The sequence below is a fragment of the Malaya genurostris genome, chromosome 1 (assembly GCF_030247185.1).
Source record: "Malaya genurostris strain Urasoe2022 chromosome 1, Malgen_1.1, whole genome shotgun sequence".
NCBI lineage: Eukaryota > Metazoa > Arthropoda > Insecta > Diptera > Culicidae > Malaya > Malaya genurostris.
In genome coordinates, this window is record NC_080570.1 from 126,013 (window position 1) to 151,313 (window position 25,301).

The following is a 25,301-nucleotide window of genomic DNA, read 5'->3' on the forward strand; positions in this document are numbered from 1 at the left end:
GTTTACTTTATGTTGTGAGGTAAGGGCTAAATCCGTATAGTTCAATAAGTTGTTCACAATTGCCCCACACAAACCTCTCTAGAACCGAATTTGTCGCTTGTTAATGTTCAAACAAATTCGGATCTACAGGGTAGATGTAGAACAAAATTCAATAAGATAATGTTCGAAGACTTCTTGATTTCCACGGTACAACAAATGAAGGACTCACAGCACCTACAAGTTAAACAGAAATTTAAATATTAGTAGAGTAATTATTATAATGATTATAACAAGTTTCATCTATTCATTCAAAAGTTTGCTCCTTTCATGCAAAATGCAATAGCAATATGTGTTAGGCTCACTGTGTTTCGATTCTACGGACTCTAAAGCCTTCTCGTTTCCTATATTCATTTACTTATATTGAAATGAACGATAAATATAAGAAGTTAAATTTAAGTAAAAGGTATTCGTTTTTGCACATAAATTTCACTTACTGTAAAATATTTTGGAATAGTTATGGTAAGTTTCAAATATAACAACACTAGTTTTAACTTAGGTTTTTTATAAATTTCAAAGTAAATTTTTAAAGTGCAAATGATTGAAGTTGATGATTTTTGATCTTACATGTTCGAATCTTCTCAATATATTCTCAAACTGCCATTATCAACCTAACAAGTATAGATAGATTACGAAGATTCGTATTATTCTTTTGCCTATTGTTATGATTAGCGATTAATGCCAGTATATCCGTTTAATCGCGCCATTGTTAATATCTATGAATGTTATCTTTTTATCGATCATACTGTGAACTTTAGGTAATCTAACATTTTAAAACTTTTGCGTATAAAATCTATACAATTGAAGTAGTCACTCGGTAGCTTCGTTTTGGATCCTGGAATTGAATACATGTCCACCAAATATACATAACAACATTACCAATACCACCGTTAGTGTAAGTATATGTGATATGCGCGCGTCTTCCAACTGTCCATAAGGATCTCTCATTCGCTTGCGTTACGTACACACTTCTGAATGTAGAGGTGACGTATCAATCAGTAGAATATAGTTCACAATCGAAACGAAAAAAGGGAGAGGTGTCCTACCTATGCATATATTTGTGTCTGTGCACATTTTGAGCTGTCGTCAGCCGAGACGTTCCCTTCCGCTTCGTACCGATGACAAGAGTGATGTTGATTTGGAATTGACGCGCAAACGAAAAGATGGCTGAAAATACCTAGAAAGATACAATTGGTTGTAGTGATTAGCAGACGGATGCGAACGCGGGTTAATAACTTGTATAAGCAAATTGTGCATGAGATCTAGTGGAGATGAAGTTATAATTGACAAACGTCAGTCGAATGTAGACCAGTCTGAAAATTTCCATAAATAGGACAAACATTAGTGCGTTGTACTACATTTAAATGTAGTGCGTTGTACTACATTTATTATATGCTAATATGGTTTATACACGATGTAGCTCGACCTTAATTCTGTAAAACAAAAATCGACCTTAATTCTGTAAAACAAAAATCGTTCATGTCTCATTCCTAATACTGCTTTCTGAAAGGAATTTATGTTATTTATACCAAACCTTCCATGGATTGACTAAAATCTGATTTTGTTGTCCCTTCCAATAGACAAATAGTTGTTACTTTTACCGTAGATCTGTTCTATGGTGATTTTCATTCAAACCGAAAAAAGTACCATAAGACAACTACTATCATTCCTAAAAAAATGGAAAATATCGATAGGTTTTACATAAAGGCAAAACATGTTCATACCAGAGATTTTTTACACTCCAAGCGCATCAGAATATTTTGTCAATGAGAGGAAATCATACAGCCATTGCATGCCTCACTCGCAATAGGTCCAAGCTATTGAGGGTAGAAAGGATTGCAGAGTATCATACAATATTTCTTTTCATGCCTACACAAACGTCGTGGGAAGTAGTAGAAGATTAGCAGGGATAAACGACACCTTTTGTTGTTAATCCTGTTGTTTGTTGCTTCTGAAAATCTGCCAAATCTTATTTACGAGAAGTGTTATGAATGGGGATAATCTCTGAAAGTGTATTTTTTTTAAATATTGACACGCTTATTAATTATCCAACTTCAAAGACAAATCATAAGCATCGCATTTCAGGAATCTGCCTGAGAGAAAGATGGTTTGAATCTCATATAGTTTGTTATGAACCAAAGTGCACAAAACGCTGTTTCTCTCATTCTTTATAAACAATAGTGTTGCATCACATATTTTTCTATTAACAGCCAAGTTAAAGTGTTATTAAATACCTTACCCCTTACGCCTTACTGAGCTATTTCTATATGTATATACCAATATATTTTCTTCGATAATGTAGATAATCCATTAGCTTACGGCTGAGAAACATAAATTTTCATGATTCTGCTAGAAGTGTGGATACTGATTGATGAAAATAATTTTGTTCATTTGCCTTAGAACTAACGCCTCAGCATCCGAATAAAATGCCTCACAAAAAATTATTGATATGCCCAACAACAAATGACATTATACCGCACAACAATGAACAATGCCCCATGAAATGTCAAAATAGAAAAAAAATATTACTTTCATTAAAAATTGTATGCGTAATCAATTAATTGCAACCAAAATTTTCGATCCACCAGTGCTACATTTTGTTTTAATAATCGTTCGAAGTCTATAAAACAATTGTTTGAGACGGAGCATATTGCGGCATAGAGAGTAAGGCATTATATCCGTAGATTGACTGTTGAACAAATTTATATATCAAATATATGGCTTTGTGTCTGCAATGATTTTTTAGTTTATTCATATTTTGCAGCAGACGAGCAGATAGCTAACTTGAATAGCAGAAAGACAAAACTTCACTTCTTTCTTTTGAAATAATTTTATTTATTTTAGTTTCGAACAGAGTCTCGAGTACTAAGTAAAAAATGGAGTATATTTTTTGGGTAATATGCCCACAAACAAATTGGAAAAAATTGTCACTCATCTTTCGTAGAGATGGCTTAACCGATTTTCCCAAACTTAGATTAAAACGAAAGGACTTATGGTCCCATAGCTTGCTATTGAATTTCATATCTGTACGATTTCCGGTTCTTTTTTTTTTTTTTTTTTGTTTCAATTATAGAGGTTTTAACATTAATGTCATTTCGCCTCTTCGGGCCAGAAAAACTTTCTGACCCTATGTGCGGGGTTGGGAATCGAACCCAGACGGGCTGCGTGAAAGGCATCGACTTACCCATCACGCTATACCCGTCCCCTTTTCCGGTTCTTGAATTACATGGTAATATGTGCAAAGACTTGAGAAAATGGGCACTCATTTCTCAGTCGATTTTCACAAACCAAAATGGAAATAAAAGGTCTTGAAATTCTTTAAAAAGTAACCGAAATGTAAATCCAGAACCGACTTCTGGCTCCTCTCACGCTGTAATAATGGATAATTTTTAACTTCATTTATTTTTTTCAGAAACACCGATGCAAAACCGGTATACATCGGTATGTGCTGGTATGGAAAAGAAAAACGCCACCGCCTTTCGAACGAAGCTAACAATGTGCTTTGTTAAATTTCATATAGCATGCAGGGTTGCACATTGAAATCTATATTTTTCAGGAGAAAGATATGTAAATCTGTATCGTATGGGATCAGAATTCTGTATTGAACAGCTACTTTTTGTTTACAGGTAGTGTATTATAATGTAATTGAAATCATTTCTGCCTAATGAACAGACATGTTTGGAATACCTATGTGACATTTATTTATTGTTAGTAGAATATCAACTAAGTGTGACAAAATCTTCAAGAACTTCAAGCTTCGTTTTCACGTATGCTAAGCTGATAACTCTGTAAATTGACTAAATAAGTTATGACGAATTGCTTCAAATCCTTCAAATTAGTTGCTATAACCATTGAATGCACTTATTTAGTCAATTGAAAAGTGGATTATTTATAATGCTTATTATCCATTGTGCATAATCGGAGAAGGCTGGACCGATTTTCACAAACCCAAATGCAAATGAACGGTCTTGTGGTCCCATACTAAATGGGAATCTGAAAATAACAGCTACTTCTTGTTTAGAGGTATCGTATTATAATGCAATTTACAATCATTTCTTTTTACTATCTGCCACTATGATCAAGGTCACGTCTTTCCATTTTTCCAAGGCCAAGTGTGTGTGTGGGCATGTGTCAAAAAAGTCACTCATTTTTCTCAGATGGTTTGATCGATTTTCTCAAACTTAGGCTCAAATAAAAAATCTCATTGTTTACCAGGTTGTTATTGAATTTCACTATGCTTTCATATGGTAAAGATTGTTTAAAATTCCACAAGATCATTTAGCTCGACGATGCAAAAAAGGATAAAATTCTTCTAGATTTGGTTTAAAACTGATTTAATTTGTATTTGTGCTATATTACGATGATTTAAAAATAGTGCTAAAAACTGTCGTCACACTAGCTCATCCCCTTCATGCCGGATTCTAGCCTTTGATTATGAAATATAACAATTAGAATTTTATAGGTAAAAAAATTTATCTATCAAAACAATTTTGTTAGTGTGATATCTTCAAATCAGTCAGGATTTTGAATTCTCTTGACATAATGATCGAATTCGGGAATATTCGTTTAATTCCGATTCGACTAAAGTTACTTTAAGTTATTGTCATTGCGAAAACGATTGATAACGATGTTTTTTAGAAGAGTTTAACTTTTGATCCAATTTGAATTAAGCTTATCAGAGTTTTATATTCACTACACAGATAAAAATATTTTGTGAATTTACATCTATTTTCATGCACATATTTGGAGCAGGTAATTAAACATAAAATTACTTTACAATTCTGTACGTTTCAATACAATTTAATCGCAAAATAAGCGTTAATTGAAAGATACAGTTATATTCATTGAAAACTCAATGCAATTCAATTTAGTTTTGCATCGATGAAGGTTTTCAATCAAAATTTCGATTCAACCCATGTCTATTCCATGTTACTATTGATTTACATCTCGTGTAAATTTCATTATTTCTTTCTGTGTATTTAAATAGTTTATTCTGAGGAAACGTTATATCGTTAAAATTAATTTTTTCGTTTCCTACAGAAGTCGAGGTACCGTGTACAGTTGAACACTTTACGTTGAGGTTCCGTGTTTTATGAAATATTTATTTGGTGTTTAATAGGAACCCGAATCGAAAAATAAACCGAAAGTAGTATAATTTAAAACTCTGTTTCTGATATCAAGGTACAAGTTTTTGTTTGTAGAATTGAAATACATTCGCTAATTTTGTGATACCAGTAAGTTCAATGGTAAACAGATTTTTTTTCAGTTTTGGTCTTAAATCTTAAGCTCGGTTTCAATAGACTAATTTCAAGCCAACTCGATCATTAGAATTAGAAAACACCGTTTTTGATATGAATGATATTTGGTCACAAGATATGTAATTGTATAATTATGAAATAAAGCTTCTAGAAAAAAACTTTTCCTTGTGCTAACCGATATTTTTAGTGTGGACCAGTCTAGTCATAATCTTCCCATTGAAAGCCTTTGAAAAAAAACTGGAAAAAAATGAACCCTTTTCAAAAGAAAGTCTAGATAAATTTTGGAAAAACCAATTATACAATGGCTTTTTGTGAAAAAAATCTACATGTACAAAAAGTTTCTTTAAAATCTGGAAGGGTCTTGTCAATTTGGCGGGAAGTTCGACCATATATATTATTTTATGTTACAGCATATCCGACACTATCCAGTTAGCATAGATAATATTCCCGATCATCAAGCCGTAACAAGTTTATAACAACAAGCTGTTTCCGTAACAAGTGCTGATATCAGACTAGTCTCATTAGTAGTTGGAAAAATCAAATTTTCAAACATATATCAACAAAAGTAATAGTTTTGGTATGACATGTTGATCGAGTGTTGAATCCTTCAAAAGTTAAAGGCATTGGCAATACATGTAATCAGGATCTGGAAATTATCTGAAAACAATTCTGTTAAAAGAAATTAATATTTCAAAAGGAAAGGAACAAAAGTATGGGTTTATCACATGTTTCAAAGCACAAAATAATTTAAAAATAGGAAGTTTATTGATCAGATTTCGAAAAATTGATAATTTAACTTGTGGACTGATTGTAAAAAATATAAAGTGAAAGTTTTTCACCCGCCATTTTATGCAGTATGTTGTATAAAAACCTTGCTTTGACAAGGCCCAACAGGCAGAACATTATAGGATATTTGCAGCTCCTTCAACGAGAACAAAAAATGGTACACATGCGTACAGGATTGTTCGACACGTCTCAATATGTATATATATATATATATATATATATATATATATATATATATATATATATATAAAAGGTGATTTTTTTGAGGTTAGGATTTTCATGCATTAGTATTTGCTCAGATTTTTTGAGGTTATGATTTTCATGCATTATTATTTGCTCAGTATGCTCTGACATTTCATCATGAATAGACTTACTAACGAGCAACGCTTGCAAATCAGTGAATGGGCCCTAGAAAAGTTGGCAGAAAATCCGCTTTTTTATCGACAAATTTTGTTCAGCGATGAGGCTCATTTCTGGTTGAATGGCTACGTAAATAAGCAAAATTGCCGCATTTGGAGTGAAGAGCAACCAGAAGCCGTTCAAGAACTGCCCATGCATCCCGAAAAATGCACTGTTTGGTGTGGTTTGTACGCTGGTGGAATCATTGGACCGTATTTTTTCAAAGATGCTGTTGGACGCAACGTTACAGTGAATGGCGATCGCTATCGTTCGATGCTAACAAACTTTTTGTTGCCAAAAATGGAAGAACTGAACTTGGTTGACATGTGGTTTCAACAAGATGGCGCTACATGCCACACAGCTCGCGATTCTATGGCCATTTTGAGGGAAAACTTCGGAGAACAATTCATCTCAAGAAATGGACCGGTAAGTTGGCCACCAAGATCATGCGATTTGACGCCTTTAGACTATTTTTTGTGGGGCTACGTCAAGTCTAAAGTCTACAGAAATAAGCCAGTAACTATTCCAGCTTTGGAAGACAACATTTCCGAAGAAATTCGGGCTATTCCGGCCGAAATGCTCGAAAAAGTTGCCCAAAATTGGACTTTCCGAATGGACCACCTAAGACGCAGCCGCGGTCAACATTTAAATGAAATTATCTTCAAAAAGTAAATGTCATGTACCAATCTAACGTTTAAAATAAAGAACCGATGAGATTTTGCAAATTTTATGCGTTTTATTGTTTAAAAAATTTCTCAAGCTCTTAAAAAATCACCCTGTATATATATATATATATATATATATATATATATATATATATATATATATATATATATATATATATATATATATATATATATATATATATATATATATATATATATATATATATATATATATATTGAATTTCGCAGTTAAACTAAATCCTGAATAAATTGTTTATTGTATTTAGTTGAGGAGATTTAGACAGAAGATCTCAGAAATATTTATAAGCTCTGTAAAGCATAAATTGGATTTCCACTGGTTCACGATCTGAACTTGTACTTACTTATACTCTCCAATTATTGCACGATATCGACAAAATCTCCGAACACCTTTTCACATGATATGTACACTTTTCACGGAGAGATGCTAATGATGAATGAAAAAACTTATTCTGTCTTCTGTAAAATAGAATTTTTGTCTACACTTTGGATGTGTTCAATGTTAGAAGTCAAGAAATCAACTAAATTTGCAGAGCAGTTGTGAGACTTGTCCCTGCTAGATATCCGGATTTCTCTCTTTTTCTACTGTGAAATGATATCGTCGCATAGCCTCCTACCATTCTTATATTATAAAGCTGTATTTGTGTGTACGTTGCTACAGGGAAAAGCTTTGGTAAGCATGGTGGTCTCATCTTTTCGATGAGTGTTGGTTTCGACTATTCACGAGTTATCGCAAAACTTCGTTCTCTCGAGGCTCTTTCTACATTGGACCATTTGGTTGGACTATAAACGTTTCTATAGCCTTTTTCACACTCTATTAACGTGTCTTGAGTTCGTATCTTTGAATACAAATCCTAAAGTTTCAAATGTAGCTTGATGAAATTGGTTAAGGACGTTTCAAATGTACTTTGGATGTTTATTATCACTGAAGGTAATGTAACATAATTCAGCAACAGTAATTTACCAGGTGCGTTACTTGATGTATGATTCAATTGTATTTTTTTATTGTCCTTAAAAATATTGCAGGAACTGCTGCCTAATGAACAGACATGTTTGGAATACCTACTGTGACCTTTATTTATTGTCAGTAGAATATCAACTAATTGTGACAAATTCTTCAAGCTTTGTTTTCAAGTTTGCTAAGCTGATAACTCTGTAAATTGACTAAATGAGTCATGACGAATTGCTTCAAATCCTTCAAATAAGTTGCAATAATCGTTGAATGCACTTATTTAGAAAATTGAAAAGAGTATTATTTATAATACTTATTCTCCATTGTGCATTCTAGACATCATTGTAGTTTACAGAATATTTTCAAAATCAGTATTAAATGGTAGGGTCAATTTGAGACATTAATGTGGCATTTTTTAACAATAGTATTTAGGATACAAGTGATTGCTGTGTTTCTTTTTACGGAATTGTTTTGATCTGTGTCAGTAAAATTTCCAGAAGTACTACATATTTTCGTTGATAATTTTCAACTTTCCCTCAAAGTAACATAACATGAAATAGGTTTAGATAAATTTATACACTGTATATGAATCTCTGATATAACTTGAATGATCAGAATCAGAATATTGTATCATTTGTTGTTTTTTTTCATATAGAAAGGTTATGCAATCACTGTGAAAACCGACTTTTGAACCGAGTCCCGGAGGGCCAAGTGTCACATATCTTTCGACTCAATTTGTCGAATACGCAAAATGCCTGAATTTTGTTTAAATTTGACTTCCGCTTTCGTAATCATGGGGTAAAATGTGCACAAGAACTTAATCAATTTTCACAAAATTATATTGAAATGAAAATCTTTTATTCACATAGAAAATTTCTGTATTTGATGTTGAGTGTAATTTCTTAATTAGAATTTGAGTGTAAAAATTTCAATTTCAAATTACTTACCAACTTTTCTCAGAGACGGCGTGAACGATTTTTACAAACTTAGATTCAAATGGATAGTGTTATGATCCCATACAAAACAAATTAATTCATAAGCCATTTCGCACCTTCTCATTCGACTAAAACGGAACCCGAATACGAACCAAATTCTCTAGCAGGCCACGGAATATCTTCAATTTGCCCCGATCTGGAAGACTATTGAGGGGTTGCTTTGAGACTGAGCTTGATAAAAATTGTGCCCTTTATTATGTTTTTCAATTTTAGAACATTGCAAATTGCATGTTTTTCAATTTTAGAACATTGTTGTTTGAATCACTTTCACGCGATAGAAATTCCGTTTGCCGTTTCACTTTCCACATTCAAAAAATCAAAGATAAAAAAAACATAAAATGTTTTTTGAACAAGTTTGAGCTCTTCTATTTTTTTCATAAATCTGACGAGAACAAACCTGGCCAAGACCAGAAAATCGATTCAAAATTGAACGACAGAATGCAAAAGTCGAATAAGTGCATATTAGTTTGGAAAACCCGTTTAAGTATTTTTTAATGCAAAAACCGGATATAAACATTGAGAGCAAAAACTGGACATGGACATGGATGTTTTTATCCGATTTTTTCATTCAAACAAATTTAAAAGGGTTTTCCAAACTAAGCTGCACTTATCCGATTTTTGTTTTCAGCCGTTCACTTATGGTTATGTTGAAATCCTTGTTATGCACACATGGCTTCCTGCGTCTATCATTATTTTTGAAAACTGTATTCGTTCCAGCAGTGCCTTTGCACAAATGCCACCTCGTAAATCAAGGGTTCAAAAGCTATTGTAAAAGCCAGAACTGAAAGAGTATACGTGAGGACAAACTATACTTAATCCAGCAAAACTATTGCGCACAACGCTACACAATGCCACAAATTCTATGCTATGGCACTCAAAATTTGAAGGTCGAAAACTTTTTTGTTTATATCATCCAAAAATTATATCCGATTCCTCCTGATTATTAGGTCGATTGAACGATAAATACTTCCATATTTGGAAAACCCTGTCTATGTGACCTCCATTTCGAAGCTATTTATCGTCATTTCCAGTGCTTACGGAATAAGATATATGAAGTCAATGCTACCAATTGGTGTTATTTATACGGTTATTTGATATTTCGCCGTATTCAACAACCCGCGTTACCGAAACAGGAAGTACGATTTAAATAAAATACAATGGTGTCCTACACTCTTAGAAAAACCTGTCTTAATCCACCTAGTGGTATAATGACATTATGTGGTTGGTGCCGGTGGACTGGCTTGTGTTTTAAAAATCGAGATTCGTTGCTGGTTTTCGTTTTCTTTATCGCATGTACGAAATCGAACACCACACAGAGCGTGCTTCGTTCGTAGAGGTGGTGTTGTGTTTACTTCTTCCGTACCACCGCATGTACGTACCGGTGCGGTTTACGACGGTTTGAAATTTTGGACATCCATAACCTTGTAATTCTGGAACCAGAAGTCAGATCCGAATGAAATTCAGGAATTATGTATGGAATCATAAGACCATAAACAAAGACATCATATTCAAAATCGCAGTAAATTAGAACAAATTCTTTTGAGCAGCATGTTGATCTGTTATACCAAATGACTATTATGTAAAACAACCATTATGTCAAATAACCATGCCAAACGGCTTTATGCCAAACGTGGTAGCCCCCTCGTCATTATAGTGGATTCAACCCTCAACTGACGTCTAAATTCATGCACATATCGTCTGTGATGACTATGGCGAGTGTAATGCACTGTCGGGAGTTTTGATCGAAATATGTAAAGTCTAGATTTATATTTGTACTGCGATAGGTGCATGCAGTCTTATGCAGTGCTAAGACTTCAAAGTGGCGTGGTTGGAATTCGTCATAGATTATCTTACCTTATAGCTGGGAAGCACGGAGACTTACGGGTGCCCGGGTTGGCGGTTCAATACATAGGGCACTAGTCTTTCAAGGATCAGTTGGATCGTAGTACTAGCCATGCAATTATTCTGTGCGCTATGAATGGGCTGAGAAGTCTGTTTCTCATTTTGGAGACTGTTGATTGTTTCGAAATATTGTATTTTGTGTCATACATCTTTGTTAGTCATGTTACATTGGTAGGGTACAATTTCAAAATTTGGGAAATAAACCGACCAATACAACAAATACAACTCGACTATGTTTTCAGATTTCGAACATCCATAACTCGATAGATTTTCAGTATTATTACACCTACTTCTTGGAAATATTCGAGTATTTTAGATGATTAGTTCTATTTATAACGAAGAATGTCTAATTTTTATTGCGTTTTGCGTTCTCAGGGCTTCTCCTAATAGAGACGACATTTTGTTCATTTTGTATTTCGAATAGCATAGACGCTGCGCTACTATTTGAAAAGAGCGAAGAATTAGTTATTAGTTAAAAGAGTCCCTTAGCATAGAATTACTATTTAATCAACTTGCATTCTGTGCGGTTCGTTAATGCCGTTCGTTAATTCGCTGCAAGTAGAAACTAATCCATATGTGACCAACACTGAACTAGGTATAGTGGTAACAATCCATGAAAAAGAAAAAATTTGCTTTCAGGCCTATTTTAAATATTCGAAATGATCTGCTAAGCAAAAAATCCCACATCTTTATCCTAACAGTTTAGTCCTGTGATGTTTTTTCTGTATCTAGCATACGTCTCCATGTACCTCGTTGAATGGCCGCTCTTCGCTAGCCACTCAAGGCCCGGATACTTCGTAAATAACCCTCTACTGGATCATCCCACCTCACTCGCTTATGCAGCTGTGGTAATTCGTGGTTTATTCGCCGTTTTCCATTTACACTCCGCTATAGATGCAGTACTTTTTTTCGAAAACACTAAGGGCCCGTTGATCTTCTGCCAACGTAGTCCAGATCTCGTGGCCATAGAGAACAACCGGTCTAATGAGTGTTTTTGTAGATGGTTAATGTCGTGCGGTGGCGTACTTTTCACGATCGAAATGTTTTACTGAGTCCAAAATAGGCACGATTTTTTGGCGGTCACCAGTGAGCCCAAAGACACGAACTCGTCAACCACCTCTATATCATCTCCGTCTACCAATATTCGTGGTGGGAGGCAAAGTGTTTCTTTTTAAGAACCCCTTCCTCTCATGTATTAATATTTCGACGTATTTATAGCCAGTCCGATAAGGCTTTAACACTTTCAGTTTTACGGTTATTTTTCGTGTATGACGTCATACCTGAACGACTAACTGAAATGACTGTTGAGTTCATCCTGCCACGCGTCCGTTGAGTTCAATTCAATCCAATTAACTGACAGTTCTTCAGTTAATCGTTCAGTCCATCATTTTTCTTTTAATCAGAACAATGAGTGTATCAAAAGAGGAACACGTTTTGTCATATATGGAAGCGTACATATCTTTGCCGGAGTTATGGAATCTGCAAAATGATATTTACAGCAATAAAATAGAAAAGTAGTCGCATAACTAAAGCCGATATTTCGAAATTTTGGAACGATCGCCACCATAAAAAAAACTGTCGAAACTAACATGAATACTGAAGGAACAAATGGCAAAACTGAGCTAACACACATTCAGCTCAGCAAATTATTCAGGTATTTATTCTATCAAAGGTACGTAAAACTGAAAGTATATGGGGACCTACACGTCTAGCTTCGACTTTTAATCCGATGTATGTTCCCATCATCTTTTAAAATTTACGTTACGTTTCACAATATCAACGTCGTCAGTGAAGCCAAAAAGCTGTACGAACTTTCGGCAGATTGTACCACTCGTGTCGATCCTCACTGTTCGCAAAACTCCTTCCAAAGCAATATTAAACAAGAGACAAGATAGTCCATCATCTTGCTGTAGCCCTCTCCGAGATTCCTGCATAATCTGCCTTAGATGTTCTTGATCGATTGTGTCGTATGCCGCTTTGAAGTCAATGAATAGGTGATGCGTGGATACGTTGTATTCACGACGCTTCTGGAGTACTCATTAATCGCGAATATGTGATCCGTAGTGGCTCGGGCACCAATAACTCTCGTTTGGTCCCTACAAATTCTTTAGCTATTCGTGGTAGACGACGGCAAAGGAGTACCTTGTATTTTCCTCGGCCAACTGCTGGTATTCGCCGTCAAACCAGTCATTTCCTCGATTCGATCACCTCGTACCTAAAACAATTGCGACAGTGCTACTTATGGTGGAACTCTAGCCATCTTCAAGAGACACCGCGCCCAGCTGCTCTTTCGTTGGAAGAAATAACCCTAAGCTGATGTGCGTATTTCTCGGCAGTCCGATCGCTACGTAGTTGCTTGATATTGAGTCTCGGCTTTCGTGTGCGACGAGTGTTGTGCACCGTCGATAAGCTGTGATAGTGGTCCGTTTCAATGTTTGCACTGCGTTAGGTGCGGACATTGATGACAGCGAAGAAGAATCAGCTGTCGATGAGAAATTTTTTGACTTGGATTTTCGTATGTTGATCAGGTGATCTCCATGTGATCTCGTGGATATCTTTGCGGGGGAAGAAGGTGCTTCGGACAACCATTCCTCGGGAGGCAGCAAATTCCACATTCGGTATAAGTAATTATCTTAGCTGTTACATTACACTCATCTCAGATTGATACGTTGCCTTGATCATGTATTGTCTCTTTTTGATTCGCGTTTCAATGCATTAAAGGGCTTCAAATTTTAGCTCATGAAAAAAGAAAATTCTCAAACTGAAATTAGAATTATGATTTAAAAGTATTCAGACTTCAAAATATAGACAAAAATGATTGTGAGAATATCTGCATAATATGAAGAATTCAGTTTCGCATGAATTATTTGAATGCGTTTGCTTAACACCCATGTGATCCAGAGTGTTAATTATGTATTCATTCGACATTCGAAGCCTAGGTACACGTTTAAATTATCAACCTACTGTTAATTTAATTACCGTTTGTAATATTTGATACTGATTCCAAGTGAGCTAGAAACCTTTTTGATTATTTCAGAGTGTGCTCAAGGTGTTTTTCGGAGAAATGAGTTAAATCGAAATATTGTATCAATTTGTGTTCTTCACTGAAATAATTTTATTAGAAACTAATTTATCAGATGAACGGTTTAAAGGTTCATAGCGGATGATTGATCCAGTTGTAAAAAAACATAATCATAACTATTCGTTATTCAATTATTCTACAAACATAAAATTGTATTTCACCACGTTTGCACAGTACGGTCGATCTATTTATTTCGAACATCTTTTGATTCAAATATCTTAAATTTACACAGCAATTATTTTCTCAGCTATAAATTATTAAGTACATTTTTTGTAATCATCATGAATAAACCGGTCCAGCTTTACCATTCGAAACAAGATTATTGGTTAATGCGAAAAATCTCGAAATCAGAAGTTGTTCGAAGTAACAGTCAAATGTATCTCAACCAAAAACGCTGCCGTTTGATACTTGTTTAAGCTACATGCTAGAAAAATTACTAGAGGATGTTAACGTGGCCTTGACAATACAGTAACAGTTCTCTTTAAAAAAAAAAAAGAAAATTTGTGAGTTTATAACGCATTGTTTTATTTGATACAAAACAAGAATCGTCGTTTAAAATGGTAAAATAGTATCATCTCGGAATGTTATGCATTTCATTATTTTCATTTTCTGGCTTACATTCAGTTATTGAAGTAAATTTGAACAGAATCTTTATGAAGGTTTAGTTCTTTATAGTTACAATCGTTATACTTTATTAGAAATATCATTCACCTTATAATATTTCAATTCGATTGGTATTTAAACCTTGACTATTCAATTTTGAACATCTAGAAAAGTGATGTTTTGAAATAATCCCTGTGTAATCCGAATTTGTTGATAATTGTAATACAATTTTTATTTTGGAGACTATGGGATTGATAAAGGTAACATAAATTTTGTAGACAACTTATGACGAAAAGATACAAATGTGAATATCTTTCTTCGTGACCAATCAAATACTACATGTTTTCCGAGCATAAGGAATTACATTACGTCAAATCTGAATATTGCATCTTCGTTGGTTGTTATTTAACTACTTAATACTACTGCATAATAGTTCTACAGCATTGTAATAAATAAGATAGTTCAATTGAACCATATTTACAAGTGGTGTGATGAGCATGAACATAATTATCGGCAAATATTTAAATCAATTTTGTTTTTCAGACCAACATCAGATTCACATCATTAACTAAGGTTTGCCAGGAGGTAAACTATACTACACATTTTATGAACGCAATAGGACTCGTTTGTGTAATTATGCTAAAAAATTGGCAACGAAATAAAAGCTAAACAAGTACGTTCTATCTTACACCATTCCCACCTTTTTGCCATATGCAAGATAGTAGACATGAGTCTAAGCTAATTTTTATAGCACAAAGCTTGCATGCAAGTGTGCTATACAAGATGTATTGACAAAATTTATGGGAAAGCGTTTACACCGTTGCTATCTTATGAACTAGAAGAGATGCCCCACGTAACGCGAGGCTTGCTTTTCGAATACTGATTAGAGAAGAATAATTTGATACTTCCTTTGATTTTATCGCCTATTTACAAACTATGCTATAACTGAAACAAAACCGATTCAAATCGATGTGTATGTGATATAATCAAAGGAAGGATGCAACTACTTCATATTATGTGATGATTTCCTCAACAGCAGCTAATATCAGTTTCTACCAGGAATACCGTCTTGCTATACACAATTATACAAATGTATGGTTTTGCGACTCCCCGAAGTCTAATTTTGAAGAATCACAAATTTCTTCTATTAGATTGGAGAAAATCAAAACTCTTGATTATACTTGGTTGAATCAGATGGTGTAGAGTTCCCACCGAACAAAACACTATCCTGATTATTTTGATATCCCTGATATTGTTCCTGATAAAGCTGGTTGAGTCTCTAACCAGTACCCGAAAAGTGCCACGCGTCCTATGCACTAAGATGTGCAAATTGAGACGGATGAATGTCAAACTGATAGGGATGCCCATACGGTGACATGTGATACGGAACAATGTTCATTGATGCCATTTTATGCTCTTTTTTCCATTTCATTCGACGGTTTTGGAACCAAATTTTAATTTGACGCTCTGTAAGGCAGAGAGCATGAGCGATTTCGATTCTTCGTCTGCGTGTCAGGTATCGATTGAAATGAAACTCTTTCTCCAATTCCAGAGTTTGGTAGCGCGTATACGATGTTCGCTGACGTTTCGTTTCCCCGTTCGCGTTCACGGTACCTGAAAACAAAAAAAAATGTCCTGTTACATATTTCGTTTGGTTTCACTTTAAAAGTATATATTCGTGTTAGACGATGGATATTTTATGCACTGCATTATGATTATCTATTATTTACTAATTTACTAATTAATGACAATTTACTAAACAATGACAGATTTCGCATAATGATTGTGCTCAGACTACAGTATATCGGCTTATGCTATTCTTAAAAATGTAGTGTAGTAACATTGAAACCGAATAGTTTACATACTTCATTACACTGACTCCCACACTCCTGCAATGGATTCTTAAACAAAATTTGCGAACGTTTTATTTTCTTGTACTTATACAGAGAAGGTAATTTCATCATATTGAATCCGTAGTGTGAGCTAGGAACTATCATACGATGACCTGTGCCAAAAACTGTTGCTTTGCATATCGTTGAAAATTCTGATGTTATTGTTTTGACATCGGTGTTTAAAAGATATTTTTGCGCTACTTAAGATTTCACGCGATCAAATGTTATAGCGACGACAAGTGACAAAACGGTGACAGCGAACATGCTAACAAACGAAAAAGAGTATCTAAACGGCGATTAGTACTCACAGCTGTGCAGTTGTTGGTCGTTCTTGCTTAATACTGTGTTGGTGATGTAGAAATTTTCGATGCGCTGGATCGAGACCATGTTTTCATAACCATCGCCCTTTTGGCCGTGACAATCTTGATGAGGGGTTTCGCATTTCAAACCGTGTAGCTAGATCTTTAGTCTGAAGCGTGTGTTTGTGCCAGTTCTAATTTTCCTGTTAAATCGTCTAACATACTTTAGAATTCAGCTTCAACGATACTATCTCACGTGAAATTAGCATGATGGGATTATATTTTTGGTAAATTAACTGCTTCGTTACTTTGAGGTAATAAAGTTTTTACACTGATATTCAGTTTAACAACACGGGTTCAAATTTTTTTTTCAATGTGAATAGTATTTTGTAAAAGTATGGTAAAGAATTCGACTTTCTTTTCTGATAGATTTTATAGTGAGTTTTAACCGTTTGAATTTTGAAAAATGCGTTAGAAGATAAGAAACACGTTTCATTGAGATTCATTACAGTTTTGCCGATACAGGTTTCGTTAGATCCAAGGAAAGTCCATACTCCCATAGTACATTGGTAACTTTTTCCTGGCTAGCGCACCTGACTTCAAGTTCAAAATTTTGCTGCCAAGCTACTGTAAGGTGTTACCGGTTGTGCCATTTTCACAACTTTCCAACGCGATAACAGTGATTTTCAATGCAGTTTGTCCAACCAAACTGTAGTTGATCTGTTAATATTGTCAACTCTATTTAAAATGTCCTCTGATATTTGAAACGATTTGAATGTAACGATTTTATTCCGTGGAGAGTAGATTGAAATACCTGAACTAGGAATTCCAAACTTAAACATTTAACACATATAAAAAATTGCAATGCCGATCCATCGAAACCTAAACTCTTGAGAGCAGGAACCGGAAAGTAAAACAAATCAATAACATCTTCGAGTGTCAGTAAACTTGTGAACGAGCGGGTGGCTATACACCTATGCATAGTTTATGAAATCAAGCCAAACGCAGACGAAGAACGGGATGGAATAAAGTAGCAGAAAATGTAGTATATCAGACATTCATCAATCAACTGAGACAATGGTTATTATGACAGCTTCTCATGTACAATCAAAAGAGCTTTTACGAACACTAGCCAGAGCCAAATCTGGCACTCATCTTTAGTTTGAAACGCAAGACCGTTCGAGACATGCTCCTTAATACCAATCTGTGGATATCACTGTCCGTCCATTGTATATCATACTGACCTTCGTACATCGAAAAATATATGTAACGTGAAGTGTGGCTTAGGGAAGAGGAATTCGTTTATCGAGGCTTACTCAAACATAAGATTATGTCCACTTTACCGTCCTACACATCACTCGAATTTGCTTCTCGCAAGGTGTAGGATGTCAATTGTCACTTCCACTTGTGTAATACGAGTGACAGAATTTACCACAAAGACTTACCCATTTCGAGTTTAAATGCAATACGACAGAAAAAGGTGTGAAACTCAATTAGAGTCAAAGCAATCAAACCGTTTTAAAATAAATGGGAAGTTTAGCAACGCAGTAACAAAAGATTGCAATAATATAGCCAACATACTTCATTAATCATTCCGTTTGATAACAGCACCCTCTAATATTTGTGAATTGAAACGTATTGATTTTATCAGCAACTGTGTGCATAAAGAAGTAATGGAGAAGTTGGTATGTGTGTATAGATAAATAAAACTTTGTCCAATTAACCGCTTTACAATATGCTGGTAGAACAGGTTTATCAGAAATTTTTCCTTCGCTGAAACATTTCTCTGAAAATTGATAGCAACTTCTGTCCCATACTCGATTCCTTGATAATCAATCGTGCAAAAGTTCTGTTTCTTTATATGTATGTACGGGTAATAATTGAAATAATTTATGCAGCGATCCGTTGGGTTTCTCGTTAATCGCGTATGCGAGTGATACGTATCGCCTAAAAAAATCGCATAACATAACATAACATAAAAAAGTCGAATAATAAATAGAAACCGCACAAAAAATCGCATACAGAGAGACTTGAGTGTACGTGATATATATATATATATATATATATATATATATATATATATATATATATATATATATATATATATATATATATATATATATATATATATATATATATATATATATATATATATATATATATATATATATATATATATATATATATATATACGAAGGAATAGAACATCTGTAGGAAGGGAATGTTTTACACTGGCACCTTCACAAACATTATTCATTATAAAGTTGTTATAAAAGGTTAGTGCGTCTGACGCGTAGAAAAACTAGGTCGATTTCAAAGTAGGTACTGATAATTAAGGTCATATTTTGATTCTGTATTCAATGTTTGATCATTGAGAGTAACAAAAGTGCACTGAAGGTCATTACAATTAATTAACACAATAATTTAAGACGCAATAAGAACAGAAAAACAAAGGATTACGCAACAGAACTTATATAACCTAATCGCAAAATAAAAATGTTTTTAGCTCAATTTTAATTCGTCGAAACCTGGCCACTGGTAAACTTAGTTTTATATGACAAGTCCAAATGACGGTATGACGGTAAAATTCTATCGATTTCATACTTACAATCTTAGTCGTGATCTTCGATTTACAGGTGGGTATAGTACGTTTACATATAGAAACGAATGCTTCAATATAAAGTATGGGAAGGTTTATACACACACTTCGAAAAAACCCTGTGATTTTACATTTACATGCTAGATGCACATGAATGGAGCGTTGCAGTTCACGTTATTTTACATGGAATTATATTTAATATTGTGTCTAAATTTCCATAACATGAAATTCATTGAAAACTAATCAATTAAATTTTAATCGATTATCAGGATTATTTAATTTGATTTAAAAAACCAATCCACCTAGTGGTGTGATAATGCCTTTCTATTCTTTCATAACAGTCTCATGAAAATATATTTCATACTTTTATTAAATAATTTCGGATACTAATTTTGACACCAATTGATTCAGATTGATTCGAGTAGTTCACAAAAGCATGCTCCAGTGTTTATGTCACACCGTCAGCATCATTTTTCCAAACTAGTGCTTGACATTTGCGTTGCCCATTTGTATGAGAAGAGTGATGCTAATCTAAAAAAACCCTTTCTAGTCCACTTAGTGGAATTTTCATATATCTTGAAAAATCACCATGAAATTTTCGAAATGGAAACAATAATTTTGATGCCAAAAGGCTTAGAATTGCATGAAACGTCGAGATTTAGTGTTACACCAAAAAAAATTTTTTTGAAGGAATCGACTTTTTTTGGGACTTAGAAAAAATATCAAAAGTCCCAGAAAGTTAATTTAAAAAAAATTTTTTTTTTTGAGATGACACTAAATCTTTCGGCATCAAAAAAACATTTTCCAAAAAAAAAATGTTGGAAAATTTCCTATGGTGCTTTTTCAAGATTGAAAATTTTCAAACCTTAACTGCCGGGCAGCACCTATTACGCATGTCAGATTTAGCTCAAATTTTGCATGAGGACATTTTTCGAGGTGCTTAAACTTTTGAGCACTAGCGCTTTACGAAATGAGAGATGATCCCAAAATATTGGCACCCTTATATGTATAAGAGCGGTAAAAATCAAAGTGTTTTGTCGGTTACGTCACTTATACCGACATATCTCTGGAACCAAAAATCACAGCCATTTGATCTTTGAACTTAATCAAATGGGCCGACAGTAGCTTTCAAACGAGCCTAAGTTTGTTAAAATCGGTTCATCTCTGAGAAAATTGAGCGCGTATAAATACAACGCGTTTTGTCGGTTACGTCACTTATACCATTATATCTCCGGAACAAAAAGTCATAGTCATAGTCATAGTCACAGTAGCTTTCAAACGAGCCTAAGTTTGTTAAAATTGGTTCTGCCATCTCTGAGAAAATTGAGCACACACACACACACACCCACACACACACACACACACACACACACACACCCACACACACACACACCCACACACACACACACACACACACACACACACACACACACACACACACACACACACACACACACACACACACACACACACACACACACACACACACACACACACACACACACACACACACACACACACACACACACACAGACATTTTCCGATCTCGTCGAACTGAGTCGAATGGTATATAACACTATGGGTCTCCGAGGCTCTGTTCGAAAGTCGGGTTTTCCAGCAATTCTAATACCTTTCTATAGAGAAAGGCAAAAATCGATGAAAAATTAGTCGATGACTTGAATTATTAATCGATGTGTATTCCGGCATCCCTAAATATGAGAAATGATAAATCCAATTAGAGGTTTTGTTTTGCTATAGTACAAGTATTCGATATATTTACGTAAAACTGTCTTAGTTTGGTAAAGGCACAGTTTTGAAATTTGCTCTGAAGGAGCGGGACTAGAATTGTGGTAGGAATTAATTTTTAGGACAAGCAAAGTATCTTAAAATTAATTAAATTAATTTTCCGCACATTGTACATTTAACAACTGTTAACTAAAAACAGATCGTTCAGGTGCTAAAATTTTTGACCAGTTTTGAGATTGTAATACCTACCCAGACAATTCGAGGAATTGTTTCTTTTTGTAGAAACAGGACAGCACGAGGAGTGTTTTCATTCAATTAGGTGATATTCTCAGTTCGCTTTCTCGTTCCCGGTCACAAACCACTTTCAGTTGAACTATAATAACAAATAACAGTTGCTTTGTTATGTGCAAGTACATAACTTTGCTGGTAATAATGTAAACTGTCGATAAAATCTTATCATCGACTAACATAGACCATCAAATGCTACCAATGTTCAACAAGATATGTCTATTTGAACTAACACTGAACCGTAATGAAAACAACAAGGAAACAAAAAAGCACCGTAATTCGTAACAACTTTTCATTTCTAACGTCAGTATTCGATCATGTCTCCACAAAAAGCTAGTGGAACAATAATTTTCACGCCAAGTAAGTGATTGTTATATTGAACACTCCTCGTATTGTCCTGTTTCGTTCTCGCACTGTCCTGTTTTTAGATCTGTCATTAAATTTTAATCTTCATACTCATATAGCAAATCGGGAGATCGAAGTTTATACTCATATAGTAGAATGGTGGGACTGATATGTCACTTACAATCTTAAAACAGATTAAAAACTTTAGCACCTGTCATGATCTATTTTCGTGACCACACGTTGAACATATAAATTGGTAGAAAAAACTATCTCTAGAGTTACCAAAGGAAAAATTCAATTACGATAGTTTGATTGGCGTACTCTTATACTACATAATATGAACTAATTCAAGTTTATACAAATATATAAATCTATACGGAATCTATCGAACAAGTTTTATGTTACACATAATTACTGTTGAATACAAAAAATAATTTTATTTCAATGAAGTGAATTGATCACCTATTCCTGCAATTAAAATAACACACACGCGAAGCAGTGGGTTGTTGTTTATGAAGCAAACGATGGACGAAAATAAAAAAAAGGTAAGGACTATATAGCGTGCTAGTATTAAAGGGTAAGACATACAGACTTAACAAAATATTTTATGGCGTGTAAAAACGTTTACAAAACATACTTTATAGGCCTCTTCTCCGTTCTTCATTCAAGCTTTCTTTCTCATTTCAACACCCTTTGCAAAGCTCTGATTCATATTATCTTGTGCCTCTTTTGGGTAGCTTCCTCGTCTTCGAGATTTATAGCTTTAACAGATTGAGAAGATCTCGGTTCATACATGTTTTAGTTAGCTGCCTTATTGTATCGTAAAAATGTAGTTTCTTAATTTTTGCATACTTCTTAAAAGCCATCTCTCTGTATACTAATTCGTTTATTTTATATTTTAGCAAAACGGTTGTTTATTATCTTATGTTAAGTATCATAAAATCAAGCTGCGAATAATGCAACAAAAAATGTTCAAATAGCTGAAACTTTTGGTTGCTCAAATTAACGCCTTGGTTGCTTGGCCAAGGCTGCTACTGTGGATATATATTCACGGCGAACGGTGGGATGATACAGAAATAAAATAACCGGTCGGCTTCATCAACCTTCAGATTCAGCTGGTTGGTGTCCTGGCGGTGCAGGTTTCCTCTAGACATGATCATAACCAGTTTTTAGCCAATACTTCTTTCCTACCTTTTTTTCTTAATTTTACCAAGCTCACGCGGTTGTCTCTAATAACAACGAAAGAAAAACTACCAAAGGCAATGGCGTGCGATTTTAAATTAATTTTAAATTTGCCATTTTCCTTTACTTCGCAATATTTCCGTTCATCGCCAACGCGTCGCCGTTTTTAGCATTCGTTTACTTAAACGATTGCATTTGCAACGATTTTCATGTTGCGTGATAATTTCGTGAATCTAGTTGTGGTCAGACTTTTAAAGTTTTGTAGCCGACTAATCACAATATCTAATCTAAGGAAAGAGGAAAATGTGCATGAGTAGAAGCTGTTCTGTGACCCTCGTGGTTATAGATCGGATCGTATGACGCGATGATCTGTAAATTGTTCCATACCGTGTACCATTTACCAAGTGTTTTTTTTAATAAATCCGTGATCGATTGATAATTATGACTTTTTATTTCATTTCTAAATAATACCCATGAATGAAGCACTTGTATATAATTTTTATATCATGCATTTCGACTAAGCCGCAATTTCAAGCATCATGCGAAACATGAATTTGACGAAGTCCAAACTAGAAACAATAATTAGGGTAGTGTATTTTCCGTCAACCAATCAAATATATGTGTGGCTTGGGTCCTTTAATTTGAATAGGTTCTTTACATCAATTTGGTAAAAATCCCAACTTTAAATTAAAATTACAAAAAAATAATTCGAATTACGTTTTTGGCTCAGGCTCTGTTTTCATAAAACCAATAATTTTTTTTAATAGAAAATTTTGACGTCGTCGAAAGCCACTAAAAAATGACAACCTTCGGTTTCTCTGTATCGAATTAATACAATTCATAAAGGCAGTATACAGCATTGCTATTTATTAATGTGAGTCTATCAGAAATACTTGAACTTGTTTGTGTATACTTGCTTGCTTGAGGAGGGATGTCGAAGATCTAATTGATCTGACTTTCCGTAAAACGATTATCTGACGAATACAGATAATGTTTGCAACTTATGGAGTATTGAGTGTTTGCGTTAGAGGAAAGGTGTGGTTTGATTGTCTAAGATAAATTAATCGAATCCGGCATGACAAACTACAAAAAAAACTTATTTGTTCCCCAAAAATCATTAGATATACACTTATGAGAAAGAAATTATGAAATCACAAAGTAGATTGTAACAGGTTTTCCTGTGTGGATCGACAATTGAAAACTGATTGATTCCCTCAATATGTAGTGCCAAATATCGCTACGTAATTTCAGAAAATCTTATGGGGAGTTGTTAGACAAAGGGTAGTGAAAAACGGACAAGTACTCTTAATCAAACATCCCGAGCCTTGTAGGAAGAGTTGATGTGATATCACTAGTTCAAGAGATAGTTGAAGTTTTGGTATTTGAATGTAAAATTGTCTTTCGTTAGCTGCATACATTGCGTAATTTTTGGTATACAACATTGTCCATCCCATTTAAACACTATTAGAGAATGCCAAATATGTAAGAATTTACCGAAATCAATTATGTTTCTTCACACTGAAACATGCTGGTCATTCGGCAGTTTTGTTGACTTATCTAAAAGCGATAAAATTAAAATATATATACGTAGTGCACCTAAGTCTGAAACATGAAGATGGACTTGGTTACTAAGATCAATATTTTCGCTCACACGATGCAGCCGCGGTAGAAGTTAACAACTGTGGTTGTTATTTCTTTTATTTCGTAAATAAAGTGTGACTTGGAAATGCTATTGTGCTGAAAATATAGCATGCTATTGTACCGGGAATTGCATTTGTCTTTCAGGTGGTAATGCTTCATTGGCCATCCCGTAACTGATTTTTTGTGGCTGCCTACGAACGGAGTTAGAAAATGTGTGAATAGGGAAAATGGGATAAGCCCAGCGGGCATTTGAGTATTCTCACTAGTATACAAAGGAAACGTAAAGCGAAAAAATATCAGGTTAAAGGTATCACTGCTGTGCAATACCTTTGATAAACGTTCTCGAGTTGGTGTTTAGACTTGAAGAAAATTTATTACTTCGTGCAAGAGATGGTTGCCTAGATCTCTTTATATACAACACGCGTTACAAAAAGGGTGGCCACAAGGAAATAAATTTTTAATCACATGCTTTTACAACGTTGAATTGATTTTTTGTTTCAAGTTAGGATTATTCTAGGTAGACTTATAGCCTAGGACAACAGCAGTGAAATTAGCCAATTCCATTCACATTCAATAGTAAACTTTTCTCGAA

The 25,301-nt window shown here is 34.4% G+C and overlaps 1 protein-coding gene across 1 annotated transcript in view; it reads right to left on the reverse strand.

The window, feature by feature from the left end:
• The window catches only part of LOC131427209 (homeotic protein deformed-like), a 91,066-nt gene that overhangs the window by 42,827 nt on the left and 22,938 nt on the right, over window positions 1-25,301 (reverse strand). The window contains exon 3 of the mRNA XM_058590588.1: window positions 16,035-16,331. Within this exon, the coding sequence (XP_058446571.1) occupies window positions 16,035-16,331 (297 nt within the window). The remainder of the gene's footprint in view (window positions 1-16,034; window positions 16,332-25,301) is intronic.